At 38.3% G+C, this 16,199-nt stretch overlaps 1 protein-coding gene across 1 annotated transcript in view; it reads right to left on the reverse strand.

Annotated features, from left to right (window-relative positions):
• LOC755377 (WD repeat-containing protein 17) overlaps positions 1-16,199 on the reverse strand; it is a 64,841-nt gene that overhangs the window by 28,215 nt on the left and 20,427 nt on the right. Inside the window, exons 4-8 of the mRNA XM_030981187.1 lie at positions 7,310-7,558; positions 4,718-5,043; positions 3,313-3,481; positions 1,388-1,479; positions 465-547 (exon numbers count right to left, since the gene is read on the reverse strand). Of these exons, the coding sequence (XP_030837047.1) occupies positions 465-547; positions 1,388-1,479; positions 3,313-3,481; positions 4,718-5,043; positions 7,310-7,558 (919 nt within the window). The remainder of the gene's footprint in view (positions 1-464; positions 548-1,387; positions 1,480-3,312; positions 3,482-4,717; positions 5,044-7,309; positions 7,559-16,199) is intronic.

A 16,199-nucleotide genomic window follows, 5' to 3' on the forward strand; every position in this document is an offset into this window, starting at 1 on the left:
GTGGGACTTAACTATGGCAGGTCATTCATGCCACTGGTTGCTCTCACTATTATAATCTTTACATTATATGTTTCCTTCGATAATGAGTACCGGTAATCAAAAAATATAAATTCTGTAGATTTGTGACCATGATTTGTACGTCCCTTGAGAGACCAATGCCAGTAAATGGTGAGAGAAAACAGTGGCATGAATGACCTGCCATAGTTAAGTCCAACTTGAAGTCGATCTTAGTCTTTGTGAAACACTCCCCTGGTGTATTTCCTGAGTTTGTAAATCAACTTAACTTAACTTAAATCAAGTTAACAAAACTCTTTATGAGCTACATATATATTCGTGGGGGGGGGGGTAGGATGAACAACTAAATAAAGAATAGATCTTGACAATAATGATTCAAGAATCTTGAATGTTTGAGTAGCAATGACAGTAAATGATAAATATTGATGAGAATATGAGATGTATCTTACCAGTAGTTATCAGCTCCACATGAGGCTACTCTTCTTGAATCTTTGTGACACCATGCCACTGAGTAGATACTAGTACGCCCATGCTGGATAAGAAAGGATATGGACGGTATGCAATGTGTATGTAGAATATATGTTACTCTATCATCTATTCATCAATAATACTGGTATGTCACCTTCTGAGTTGAGATGAGGCTTGGGATTGTCTCTACATGCAGCTACAGGTGTATGTATGTATGTTGCTAAAATGTAGTTCAAATTTTAATTTGATATGCAAATGCTTGTAAAGGAATAAATGTTAGTAGTCTATCATCTATACATTTTCTAACAATTTAGAGTAAATGTTAATCTTAAATAGATTATATGCATGTATTAACTAACCCCTCAGGGTCCATTAATACATTAGTAATTATAAGCTTGAAGTAAGCCAAAGCTCTCTCTCTCTCTCTCTCTCTCTCTCTCTCTCTCTCTCATTAATTACCTCTCTTACCTCTTAAAATAATAGAATCAGGAGTATTATAATAATATCAGGATGAGAGACCCACATATTGCAGTGATTCAGTTTGCTTTTCCCTTCACAGGCACAGGTGGTGCCTAATACTTAAAATAATAAAAATAAAAATATGTTCTGGTAAACAAATAGATGAAACTCAAAATACACCTGCAGCTAAAAAGAAAAGTTAATTTCTTGGTAAGGTTACATGACATTGTTTAAGTGGCCCAAGCATATGGGGGCCTGCTGATGAAAAAAGTTTTAATGAGGGGTAACACTTTTGTTACTTTTTGTTATCGGGCACTGGCAATGTGCATAGCGCTTTGTAACTGCAAGGAAAATGTGGTACATCAAATGTTTGTTGGATTTTGATTGGATTGGATTGGATTGAACGAGCGAAAGACATTACCATCCTAATGATCTTAATACACACCTCTGTATATCTCTTAATGATCTTTCCCTTGGTGATGTCCCAGATGAAAGCTCCATTTCTTGAGGTTCCTGCCATTAAGCAGTTCAGATCAGCTGACAAGACAAAACAATACATAAGGGAATCACATGTGAATCAAACACACAATAGGGATAGTCATAATGGCTGGTATAATATAATCATTCAGAAACTATTATTTTTTATATACATTACAGGCAGATCATGAATACCAAGATCATTATAGAATAATAGAAATTGTAGAAAAGCTGTTTATTTTATCACAATTTTTTTTTGTATTCCATTGTTTTACAATTTGCTTAAGACCAAACTATAAGCCACTATATCTTGCATGGTCTGAGTTTGCATATGAATTGCCAGAAAAGGGATTAGCACATAGATTTTAGCATACTTATTATTTCCAGTAATTTCCATGACAGCAACAACAAAAATGCTCAATCCAAGTCCATCTTCTTTTCTTCTCAAATCTTGTTGGTAACATGGAGAAAGTAGAGGCAGTCTTTAAAAGACATTTGTTTACTATTAGACTATCAAGCTTTGATTCTCAAATCACACAATTGTAGAATGAACATCAATTTGGAATTTCATATGAATTTGTTTGAAATACAAATTTTCTAATATTTCAATTCACCTTTCAGAAAGAACGCAAAATGTAGAGCTCTTAGTAAATTTGAAGAGAATGTTCAAAATAAAGGATAAAGTGATCACTACATATTGCAGCAAATATACAGAGAATAAGTGTTGGTTATACCAAATATAGAACATAAGATGGTTTTATATTATAAGGAATATCTGGTGTACACTCAAACACTAATTACAAATACTGCAAATACTATGTCACAGTGCAGAAGAGGTGATTAAAATTAAGTAGCAGGTATCTCACTAATTGGCAGACAAACTGCATACAATATAAATGCAGTAGAATTAATTCTACATATATATGATTATACTTTTCTAAGCTCTGATTACAAATAAAAGGGTGCTACAGATTGGTATGAATTATTAGTTGTGGAGTGAAGAAAAAAGGAATACCAGCGGTATATTCCAAGGGAATAATTTGAGGTCATGATATTATTAAAGATGTTACTATCTGGGTTATGGGAAGGATTAATTGCATTGAATAGAATTCTCCACTTCAAAATTATCATCTTAATTCACAATTTGATTAAACTTTGAAATGCAAATTAATAAAATAATACATCAGGTACATGTAACTGAAGAAGTGCAACTGATATTTGCCAATTAGTTACTGTTAATTATAGTGCAAGATTATAAACATGGAACAAATATTATTTCTTATTTACATGTATCAATTCAAAGTGTAAGGGAATGACATTTCCAGAGAACTTTTTATTTAGAATAAATATTATTATAGACATTTAAAAATATTTACAATTTAAAGATATAATAAATGAACTGATATGAGGTACTTACACAACAAATGATTTTCCTATCAACCCTTTATCAAGTTTATGAAATATTAAATATATAGGTTTGTCTTTACAGAATGACATAGAAGGTCAGTTTTGGGGTCATTCATTTTACGAAGATATTTGAAACTACATATTTCATGAATTTGATGAATGGTTGATTTGAAACTTAACTGTTGTAAAACTTCATATTAAGTTAATAGTTTATATATTATTATATTGTTAATCTGTAGATTGTCATTAAAATGTCTGTAATAATCTTTTTCAAAATTCTGAATTTTCTGGAAATATCAATCTGTGATGTTTGAAACTGACCTAAGGCAATTTTTGTTAGGGTAATGTACATTAGTTATCTGGGTGTTATTTTACTCCTTTCCCAATAATAAAGCAGCAATGTACTACTATATACATGTATAACTACATTATGTAACTAGATGCATGGACCAGATGTTTTATGGAATTAATCAGGGTAGTGCTCACCAGGTGCCCATGAGATAGAGTATATGATGCCTTCATTGCCTGGGGAGGAGTCTACAGCTGTCCAGGAATTAATATTCCATACCTTAATGGTTCCATCAAATGATGCGGTTGCTAGGAGATCAGGGTTATCAGGCTTAAACTTGCAGTCAAAGATAGTCTCTACATGGCCCTACAAAACAGTGACAAAACACATACATATATGTTGACCTTGCAATCAAAGATTGACTCTACATGACATAACATATTTGTTAAACTTGCAGTCAAAGATAGTCTCTACATGGCCCTACAAAACAGTGACAAAACACATACCTATTTGTTAAACTTGCAATCAAAGATAGTCTCTACATGACCCTACAAAACAGTGACGAATCAATACATATATGTTGAACTTGCAATCAAAAATAGTCTCTATATGTCCCAACAAACAGTGACCAATCACAAACATGTATGTTGAACTTGCAATCAAACACTGTCTCTACATGACCCTACAAAACAGTGACAAAACACTTACATATATGTTGACCTTGCAATCAAAGATAGTCTCTATGTGACCCTATTTACAAAACAGTGACAAAACACATACATGTATGTTGAACTTGCAGTCACAGATAGTCTCTAGACCCTACAAAACAGTGACAAATCAATACATATATGTTAAACTTGCAGTCAAAGATAGTCTCTACATGACCCTACAAACAGTGACAAATCACATACATATTTGTTGAACTTGCAGTCAAAGATTGTCTCTACATGGCCCTACAAACAGTGACAAAACACATACATATATGTTGAACTTGCAATCAAAGATAGTCTCTACATGACCCTACAAAACAGTGACAAAACACATACATATATGTTGAACTTGCAATCAAAGATAGTCTCTACATGACCCTACAAAACAGTGACAAAACGCATACATATATGTTGAACTTGCAGTCAAACAAAAAAAGTTGCAATCAATTTTGAATCCCCCAAATCAAGCGTAAGTCTTGCAATTGATCAAACTCAACTTTCTTGCAACGCCCCATTAGTAAGAGAGAAAGAGAGAGAGAGGGGGGGGGGTGGAAGCTAGGTCTAGTTAACTTAATTGAATTGTTAAAACTTAACTGTTTAAACTTTAATCCTAACAAATTCCTAGGAAATTTAGGAGACTAGTGGGGGATTGCAAGAAAGTTCAGTTGCAATCAATTGCAAATATCAGTTGCAAATTTTGCAACTTGCAATCAATCGCAACTTTTGCAACTTGCAATCAATCGCAACTTTTTTGCAACGCCCAATAGTCTCTATATGATCCTACAAACAGTGACAAATCAAATACGTAATGTTGAACTTGCAGTCTAACTCTTCACCTATTAAAAACAAGATAGAGAATTAATAGACAGCTATGCAATTGATAAGAACTCACCAACTCTCTAAGGAAGTCCCATCGTTTTTTCCCCAGGTCATAAAGCCCCACCCCTCCATCATCAAAGGTACATACAGCATGGCCCGGCGGGAGGGCATAGGAATTATGATGATCGTTGGTTCGTCTAGGAGCTACAGCTTGACTGGTTGATGATACATGATTACCGGTATGAGACGGTGAGGAGGAGGAGGAGTCATAGTCACCGGTACCATGGGGGGATGCATTGAAGACACAGAGGGAATGAAACCCGGTGGATTTCAGTTTGAGACTGAGGATGGGCGTGGGCTTTGAGACGTTCCACAGACGCAGGACCCCTTGATGGGCATCTGGAGAAGAGGATAAACAAGATCACAGAAATTCTGCAAAATGCTACACAAAAGCTACCCTACATGTACATGAGTTTATAAACAAATTGCATGTTTTCTGCACTTTTTACAATAAATTATAGTGTATTACAGCAAAATTTGATAATATCAAGTTATCAACTGTAATATCATGCCTTACTTACATTTACGGCATGTATTCAATAAAATATACTGCAAAGAACAAGGCAAGTAATCTGTACTTCTTACTGTGTACATGCTTAGCATGATTTCAATAAATGTTGTTGTTTCTTTGTTTTTTAGTACTACATATCTTACAGAAACAACATCCCTCTTTCATATCATTCATTATTGAACAACAATCATGTTGAATTTCATTAATTTTATCATATTTATCCTATTTTTGTACAATTATTTTTTAATATCTGATTTTTCTTTGTTAGCATATCAACCTTTTCACAATTCAGCCACTGGCTGTGATGAAAAACAAACCTCAAGGCCTAGCTGTCTTCATCAGCTCGAGTTTGCCATATAGCCCACTATTTCTGATCCTGGAATTTAGCCAGATCACAAAATAGTAGGCTATTTGGCAGGAAAAGACGCAAATAGCGGGCTACTTGCTCGGGAAATCTTCCCAAGATGATGATGACTTACCTCCTGATACAAACATGCCTTGAGCCGTAGGGACACATGCCATGGTGCGTACACTGGAGGCTGTACTAGGTAAGATGAAGGTCATGATGACTTACCTCCTGATACAAACATGCCTGGAGCCGTAGGGACCCATGCCATGGTGTGTACACTGGAGGCGGTACTAGGTAAGATGAAGGTCATGATGACTTACCTCCTGATACAAACATGCCTGGTGCCGTCGGGACCCATGCCATGGTGCATACACTGGAGGCTGTACTAGGTAAGATGAAGGTCATGATGACTTACCTCCTGATACAAACATGCCTGGTGCCGTCGGGACCCATGCCATGGTGCATACACTGGAGGCTGTACTAGGTAAGATGAAGGTCATGATGACTTACCTCCTGATACAAACATGCCTGGAGCCGTAGGGACCCATGCCATGGTGCATACACTGGAGGCTGTACTAGGTAAGATGAAGGTCATGATGACTTACCTCCTGATACAAACATGCCTGGTGCCGTAGGAACCCATGCCATGGTGCGTACACTGGAGGCTGTACTAGGTAAGATGAAGGTCATGATGACTTACCTCCTGATACAAACATGCCTGGTGCCGTAGGAACCCATGCCATGGTGCGCACACTGGAGGCTGTACTAGGTAAGATGAAGGTCATGATGACTTACCTCCTGATACAAACATACCTGGTGCCGTAGGGACCCATGCCATGGTACGTACACTGGAGGCTGTACTAGGTAAGATGAAGGTCATGATGACTTACCTCCTGATACAAACATACCTGGTGCCGTAGGAACCCATGCCATGGTACGTACACTGGAGGCTGTACTAGGTAAGATGAAGGTCATGATGACTTACCTCCTGATACAAACATGCCTGGTGCCGTAGGGACCCATGCCATGGTACGTACACTGGAGGCTGTACTAGGTAAGATGAAGGTCATGATGACTTACCTCCTGATACAAACATGCCTGGTGCCGTCGGGACCCATGCCATGGTGCATACACTGGAGGCTGTACTAGGTAAGATGAAGGTCATGATGACTTACCTCCTGATACAAACATGCCTGGAGCCGTAGGGACCCATGCCATGGTGCATACACTGGAGGCTGTACTAGGTAAGATGAAGGTCATGATGACTTACCTCCTGATACAAACATGCCTGGTGCCGTAGGAACCCATGCCATGGTGCGTACACTGGAGGCTGTACTAGGTAAGATGAAGGTCATGATGACTTACCTCCTGATACAAACATGCCTGGTGCCGTAGGAACCCATGCCATGGTGCGCACACTGGAGGCTGTACTAGGTAAGATGAAGGTCATGATGACTTACCTCCTGATACAAACATACCTGGTGCCGTAGGGACCCATGCCATGGTACGTACACTGGAGGCTGTACTAGGTAAGATGAAGGTCATGATGACTTACCTCCTGATACAAACATACCTGGTGCCGTAGGAACCCATGCCATGGTACGTACACTGGAGGCTGTACTAGGTAAGATGAAGGTCATGATGACTTACCTCCTGATACAAACATGCCTGGTGCCGTAGGGACCCATGCCATGGTACGTACACTGGAGGCTGTACTAGGTAAGATGAAGGTCATGATGACTTACCTCCTGATACAAACATGCCTGGTGCCGTAGGAACCCATGCCATGGTGCGTACACTGGAGGCGGTGCTAGGTAAGATGAAGGTCATGATGACATTGATTGACACGCTGTCAATCATCCTCATGTCACCCTGCTCGTTGATGACCAGAAGATAATCATCAGATAAGGGATCCCATTCCAAGGCGACCACGGGATCATCTTCATCTTCATCCTCAGATTCAGGCTGGAGTACATGCTTGGAACACTTCTTACCTGAACATAAGATAAAATTTTAAATAGATTTAAAAGGTAATGCAAAGTTTTGCTTATGGGTCATGAATTTGATTCACATGAACATATTGGAAGCATATATGCGATCCTTCAATATTCAATGATCATTGATGCGGTTGAAATCAAGTTGAAAGGGATGAAATTGTAAATAATAAACTCTTTATTTTGTATAGCTCCCTCTCAAGAGTGATATTACCTTAGCTTTAAAACAATGTTTCATGACTACAATCGACCGATTTGCTATTCCCGTTTGAAAATTATACATTATATCAGAACTGCATAATAAGAGATTTTCGTGATCGCAGCTACCATGGAATGGCCTTAGGTGTTGTATAAAATATTGAAATTTACCGGGAGCACCAGTGACTTTTGATTATTCATTTTCTCGAAAACAGAAGTGTTTATGGGGCTAAATTTTCTAGTACTTCTAATACATCCACCGGGGCATTCATATCAAAATTTTAAAGAATTACTCTCCATCCAATTTTCAAAATTTCCCAAAACTTTGCATTAACTTTAATTGAGCAGTGATCTGGAAATCTACAAGTAATGATAAAAACATTTTCAGATTCTGATTCAGACTGGAGAACGCGTTTGGAAAACGCAATCCTTGATGTAGGAAAAGTTGTGTAGAGTATTAAATCAATACTTGTCACAAAATATGATTAAAAGCAAAGACATACAGATGATGCAGGGTTTCTTTAGAGATTACATAACATAAGCATTATCTAGGGATTCCCAAGAAAAGAGAGACATTATTCTCAAAAGAATCAGATCACAAGTGCCTCTTCACAACCAATTAATACCATCATCTTATTAAAGTGTCCAAGGAAAGAGAGAAAAGTCAGCATATACTCAATATATCTGCTAACTAGTGAAGTCATTCAAGCCGTACAACACAGAAAGAGGTTGTACAGCACTAAACATCACAAGTTCTAATACACATAAGAATGCTGTGAATTCTTATCAGTTGCTTAGCCAGTTATTGAAGAACTAAACTTCAAAGAGAAATGTAAGATATACAGTAGGTACATGAAGTAGGCACCACAACATGTTGCAGTGATCTAACTTATTTTTAAATATGCCACTTACACAGGTTAATCAGTAATTTCTACTTCCATGCATTAAACCAAATTATAGCCAAATTCTTATTATCTGATTGATCTTACATTGATTCAGAAGAATTTAGACAAAAATAAATTTGTGTCATCTACATACGCGACAACCAGATGCTGGTGATAGTACGTCACGTACGGACAGATACATGTACAGATACTTGGAGATTGATAAGCTCTCAAATATATTTTTTAGCAAAATGTATCATAGCTGAGACAGACAAGCAGGCCTATAATACTGACAAAATAGATAAGCACTCAAGCAAGGTTCCTTTGTATCATCACTTCATGACAATAATGACTATGAGAATGACTATGAGAGAAAAAAAAGTTTAGTTGTGGCCTACACCATAGCAATGCTGAATGTTTCAGTTAGTGAATAAAAACAGCAGTAGTACAGTGTAATATGGCTCTAGAATAGAGGTTACCAAATACAATCACCATTGAGCAACTTGACTGCTCAAGAGCATTTAATTTCAGCTTGAATTACTCATCCGCTAGCAATAAAGCTACTAGTGTACTAGGTACATGTACATAGAGTTCTCAAGTAGAAGATAAAGGGTATTGTGTTAGTGCCACCTGCCCAACTGTGTAATTTATTGGCATCAACAAAAATAAGTAACAGCAAAGAGGCTTGCATTATGCATGTCTTCAGTTCAATTAAAGGCCCACTGCACTACTTGTAGCTACTTGCGCCCTCTATATAACAAACAATGCCTAATCGGTGACCATTGGTCCCCCATGATCCTCTTTTTCTTATGTTAAGTGAGAGCTGAGTTGATGAGATAACCACCTGTCCAGTGACCTTGTAGGGCGGTCTAATCCCTCCTGTAAACTATGGCAGATAAGCTTTAAAGGAAACCCCACCCCAAGATATAGGCCTAAGTTGTTCGGAGAGCTTTATTGTATTCGATCTTGCCCATCAATCTACAAAGTGTACGGGAGAGGTATTAAAGCAAAAATAATGTACCTCTTCTTGATAATGTGACGAACTATGCGAGGTCGTTTATCAACTAAATGTATTAAAAGTTATGGATGCTTCCTCCCAGGTGTGTGTGGTGATGAGGCTTTTCATTCACCTGCTATTATCCTTTGTACTTCAAATGCCAGAAGCAGAATTGCATAAATAAGTTGGTGTCTTCTGGGGTGAAGGTTTCTCATAAATGAAATAGATTTTCTGAACTGCTACATTTTAATTTTCTAAATAAATGAATTGCAATTGTTACCCTGTTATATATTTTTCACCAAATATGATTTTTACCTTCTCAGCTATGATTTTCCCTCATTAAAAAAAAAAGTTTTGCTATTGGATTGAAAGGTCTTTCCAACTAAAATAAAAGCTTGGTGCATGATACATGTACAAGTTCGCCTGGTACTTCAAATCAAGAAAATGGCTGCCCCAATTTCATGCTAAAAGGCATTACATCATGCCAAGAATATCTTCATTTATACATGTAGATCTCGTTTACACTTTTGTAAGGAATTCTCATTTTTTAGAATACCTACACTTATTCTTTAGGTATCCTTAAAGTTGTATGTTCAGTATTTATGAAACATTATCTTCAGACATGTATTAGTTTGTGCACACATTGAGCATCCCCTGGGATGGATACATGTATACATTACGCATGTAGCTATTACTAGCTACTATATATTTCATGACCATAGACTTCTGATGTTTATAGAAGAACTTTTCTTGTTCACATCAGACTGTCCAATATGCAATCGTTTTGATGATCAATGTTGTCAGCTCATTTTGTCATACATCAAAAGGATTAAATGCAGCAATAACAAGTCCTATAAATACATGTCCAATACAAAATGCAAAGCTGGAAGGAATTCTTGATAACATTGAAAATTCAACAAAACAACCTGCGTACTGAACATGTACATGTACCAGTGAATGTATGCACACATTTCTTTCTTGTAACATGTACTGATGTAGACTAGTTTCCATTTCACAATTTTCTATTCAAACTTAATCAGTGTCATTTGGTGGTTTTTCATCCAATATGACGATTAATTAACCTACATGTACTTTATCTCTTTGTTTATGAAACATTGAGCAAAAAAAAAAGAATGAATTTCTATCAAGTCTATAAAACTATAACACAATTATTACTTTAGATAAATGTACTTTTGAATTCAATTGAATTGATAATGGTTTTATTGAGATTATAAGAACAACAGTGCATCGCAGCCTAAACAGCCAAATTGGGCAGTGTTTTACAAGTGTAAAATACAATACATAAAAACATTCATAGTGTTACAGAAATTGGATGCTCGAACGATTTAAAAGAGAGGTCTGAATTGGAGACTAGCTTTAATTTGGGCAAGGTTTTTGGGAGTGTGTAAAAAGTTTGGAGCTGAGGCCGAGCTAGTTTTTAGGCAGACAGATTTTGTTAGACCTTAGAGTTAGAAGGAGCTGGGAGGATGTTGCTCGGCAGCATCATCAAAGCCAAAGGGCAAGAACCAGTATAAATGTGAGTTAAATGTAGCTGTTATTAGGTTGTGGCAAGTAAATATATTGGATATCACCACCATGTTTCTTGTGAATAAACATCAGTTACTTAAAAACCATTGTTCGATAACTCCTTTCTCCCAGAGACTGTAATCGTATGTGTGTATGACTTGGCCCTGGCCTTACGTGAGCATTAATTTAGGCTAGACTAAACATCTACCCTGCAGTCTTTAAATTCCCCATTTTCTTATAAAAGAATTCCCAAAAGTTATTACAATATCAAATAACATCAAAATTAATGAACTGAACTTGAATGCAGTGCAGTGAATTGGGTTATCTAATCCGTTCCATACTGAGAACAAAATGATCAATATTGACTGCAATTCATGTTTGCTCCACAAAACAAACTCTGAAGGAATATTTGCAATCACAATCTAATGTTCTTGGCATGTATTTAATCAATACTATACTTAGCATGTAATGTCAGAAATGTGGTATTTTACTCGGTTTAGGGCCCAGACAAAATGTCCATGTACCTTGCCAACATGGAATCAGTTATGTATTATTTTATTGTATTAAAGCAATAATGAGCATATTGCAGTCAGACATTGTGAAAGCCTTGAAATGGGTCCCTAATAAGACTAAACTGTGCACACACAAAATACACAAAATACAATGCTTTCAATGCCATGACAGGGTGCTACAAGAATTTTTTTCACCACTTGCCCTGTCGGGCAAGTGGGTTTTCAATTTACTTGCCCAAACAATATTTCCACTTGCCCAAAACTTTAAAGCGAAAAAGGACTCGAGGTTAAAGCATTTATTATCTCGTAATGATAAGTTAGTGTTTTAGATAGCAAATTAATGCACATACATGTACAGTGTAACTGTACTGAATAATAACCTAATATGTCAAAGAAAATGGTCAACAAAGGATGGTTGAAGGTTTAAAAAACGCATTTTATTGATTCTCCATAAATAATCAGATTCACATGAATCTCGGCAAGGTAGAATGGTTCAAGCAGGTTTAAGTTTTTAATATTCAGTCATGTAAAAAAGCATAATGACCCTGTTGTAAAAAATATGATACAAACATGTCATTAATGGTAGCCACATGTACCATGGTGCAACATCACATGTGTGTCTGTGCAAGCCGCTGTCATTTGGAAACGTAGGCTAATTTTCAGCTGTTAATAATTTGGGTCAACTCTTCCATCAAGAAACGTCATGTAAATAATGGGTAATCAACTATTTTAAATAAAGTACGGACATTTTTATTTCATCATTCACTGCTATAAATATCATGCCAAAATTTGTAAATTCTTACTAAATAATAATATTGAAGATATTTTACGATAAATCTCGGATAAGTATGCGAAAACTAGACTAAACAACGTCGCTAAATTCATGAAAACAAAACAACAACGGCTTATATTCTGGGGGTCTCGATACTATTATCAAAATGACTCGCTCGGTCGGATCTTGAGACCGCAGTAATAAATTGAAAACGAGACAAAAACATTCATCTGATTTATATGAGCAGCGAGTTTTAAATAATATGTTCACAATCATTAACAGTCATTATGAATAAATATCAAACATTTGACTTTTTGTACTTACTAGAAAATCCCTGTTGTTTATTCCATTCCGATTCGCACGTGTTCATTTCCCTAGAATAATGACGTCATATTTGGCGTGATTCAACCAATCGGCAATCAGAGAATAGCAAAGGCCTGTCGGTGCGGCCTGCAGAGCTAGAGAGAGAGAGCGCGAATAAGCTCGCAGCTGGTACGATCGCGCTAGCTGTCTCTAGCTAGCTCACGGCCGGTGTCATAGGCGATTTGTTCCGTGCAGGCGATCGGTTCCTCCGGAACCGATCGCCTGGATATGTACCCGCCGATTTGTTCCGGATTCGTAGATTCGTTCCGCTAGTCACAGGCGATCGGTTCCGGCCAGGCGATCCGTTCCGAATCTCATCGGAGAGCGTGCGTGCTCACGTATTATTGAATACACGCCATGGTACACCCCTAAAGCAAAATGAACTATTCTGGTCGGCCTTTGCAACCAATCAAACTTCTCCAAATTAGCTACACCAACGATTGCCAATTTGAGAACTTTGTATAGAAATGCAGATTCCCGTTGTTCAAATATGTTGATAATTGCGGCCAATGATTGACCACAAACAGCGCCGTCGCGAAGCGACGGGGACGGGGTGGTCTAGCAAAAAGGGCAGTTGTTGCCATAGGCTTAGTTTGCCTGTAAAAGCAGATGTCGGGGTGTTTTCTAATCAGGCCTTCTAATTTGGTTTGAATGCTGCTTTATATGATATCGTGTTACGTCAACCACCTATTACCGGGCTTCGATCATCACAGAATCTAATTATGCATGTGGGCTGCATGCATGATGTACATGTAGACTCTAGTTTAAATGAAAGAGATGCGGGGTGGGGTGGGGGGGGGGGGTCAACACAAAAAGAAATGAGTGGTCGAGCTGATAATTAAGAAGGACCAATAAAAAAAAAAAAAAATAAATGAAGAGAAAGAAAATTCCTCAAGTAAAAGACGTGTCCGGCAGAATAAAAAAAAAGAAATAAAAGAAAAACCCGACATATTTTGTTGAATTTTCAACCCTTGGTACTAGCCGACAAAAGTTAGTGTTAAACAGAGCCATAGCATAGTGTGTCTATACCCCCCCCCCCCCATTCCGCTACATACAGTGGCAGATCTGTTGCGCCCCCTTGTTTGGAAACCACTAATTTCACGTACATTTTCACGTACATGTAGGCCTAATATCAGAAAACTATCGCCTGCCCCCCCCCCCCCCCCCCCCGTTTTTCAAATTTTCGGGCTGCGCCCGGCCCCTATTTTCGAATCCTGGATCCGCCGCTGTATAGTGCGCACCCTTTCCTTACTTATTCCAAGTGCCATTTTAATATCAATTGTCACAGTTGCTACGTGCACCTTATACTTTGACAAAGTGGCCCTTGTACCTTTTATGCATTTCCCTTGTAAGCATGCCCTTTGAATCTGTGATGGGTGTCCCATCTGTAAGTTACACTTTTTTTTCTTTCCCTTTTTAAAAAAAATTAGAATACTTCAGTCTCAGAAAGGCCTCATTCTCTGAAATTTCAGATAATGTTCTCATTGCCCATGTAACTGGCCTGCATGGAGTGGTTATCTTTATTCTCATGTGCTTTCGATGTAGAAACTGTGAAGCCAGTCAGTGTGGTGTAAGGAAATACTTGTGATTAACTGATCATCCATAAAAAGTATAAAAGAGCATGCACGTGCGTGCATGCATATGATATACATGTACTCTATGCGCATATACTAGTCAGTAGGTTATTTATTTATTTATTTTTCGTACCGCGCGCGGGTAATTCTGTACGAGGTTATAAGCCTTATTATTAAGTAATATTTCAAAAAAAATAATATTGGTTTTCATTGCAACAATAAATACAAAAGTATCAAGATAAAGCTAAAATTTATTTTTACCATGTTTATTCGACACAAGTAATAAAAATATACGCGATTATATAAGCAGAAACGTTCGGCCAATGTCGGATAAGAACGGCGGCTTTCGAACGTATCTGCGAACGAGTCGATCCAGTAGATTCGTTCCGAGGAACAAATCGGCGCGCCGATTTGTTCCGCGGAACCCGGAACAAATCGCCTACCACACCGGCCGGTGTCATAGGCGATTTGTTCCGTGCAGGCGATCGGTTCCTCCGGAACCGATCGCCTGGATATGTACCCGCCGATTTGTTCCGGATTCGTAGATTCGTTCCGCTAGTCACAGGCGATCGGTTCCGGCCAGGCGATTCATTCCGTGGAACCAATCGGCGGGATATTTAGCCGCCGATCCGTTCCGAATCTCATCGGAGAGCGTGCGTGCTCACGTATTATTGAATACACGCCATGGTACACCCCTAAAGCAAAATGAACTATTCTGGTCGGCCTTTGCAACCAATCAAACTTCTCCAAATTAGCTACACCAACGATTGCCAATTTGAGAACTTTGTATAGAAATGCAGATTCCCGTTGTTCAAATATGTTGATAATTGCGGCCAATGATTGACCACAAACAGCGCCGTCGCGAAGCCACGGGGACTGGGTAGTCTAGCAAAAAGGGCAGTTGTTGCCATAGGCCTAGTTTGCCTGTAAAAGCAGATGTCGGGGTGTTTTTTAATTAGGCCTTCTAATTTGGTTTGAATGCTGCTTTATATGATATCGTGTTACGTCAACCACCTATTACCGGGCTTCGATCATCACAGAATCAAGATAAAGCTAAAATTTATTTTTACCATGTTTATTCGACACAAGTAATACAAATATACGCGATTATATAAGCAGAAACGTTCGGCCAATGTCGGATAAGAACGGCGGCTTTCGAACGTATCTGCGAACGAGTCGATCCAGTAGATTCGTTCCGAGGAACAAATCGGCGCGCCGATTTGTTCCGCGGAACCCGGAACAAATCGCCTACCACACCGGCCGTGCGTGGAGGCGGAGCGCTAGCGGCATTCATGGCTTGAAGTGTCACTGTTGCATGCGCGCTGAGCTAGCTGAGCTGGCTAGCTGTCTGTGAAGTTTTTTCGAAATCGGAACGATCGCTTTTTTGCTTCTGGATTTTGACGACGGGTAAGAAGTTGACGGGTGAATGGTAGAGTTCTTGGACACTAGGAAATTACTGTAAAAGTATCACTTGCCCGAATCGGGCAAGTGATAATTTGATTTACTTGCCCGACGGCTCAATTTGGTTGCCCCGGGACGTCGGGCAAGCGGGTTTGTCGCGCCCTGCATGATATCAAATTAACTATGCCTATTCTTGCTCTTTTTGTTTCAGCTCTCCCAAGGATTTTGTGCGCTCCCTATTTCGTGCTCGATCTCTACAACCTTCCTTTTCTCTCACTCTCCTTCCCTCCAAACGCAGCCCGCATTTTTGTTCCTTTTTTTCCCCCCTTTTTTTTTTCTGTTCTTTCTTCGTCATGTAATTTGTTACGTCTTCTTGTTTACAGTCATTACGTGTTTTAATAGATGTTCTCTGT

Source organism: Strongylocentrotus purpuratus, unplaced genomic scaffold (assembly GCF_000002235.5).
Source record: "Strongylocentrotus purpuratus isolate Spur 01 unplaced genomic scaffold, Spur_5.0 spur5_scaffold_11, whole genome shotgun sequence".
Lineage (NCBI taxonomy): Eukaryota > Metazoa > Echinodermata > Echinoidea > Camarodonta > Strongylocentrotidae > Strongylocentrotus > Strongylocentrotus purpuratus.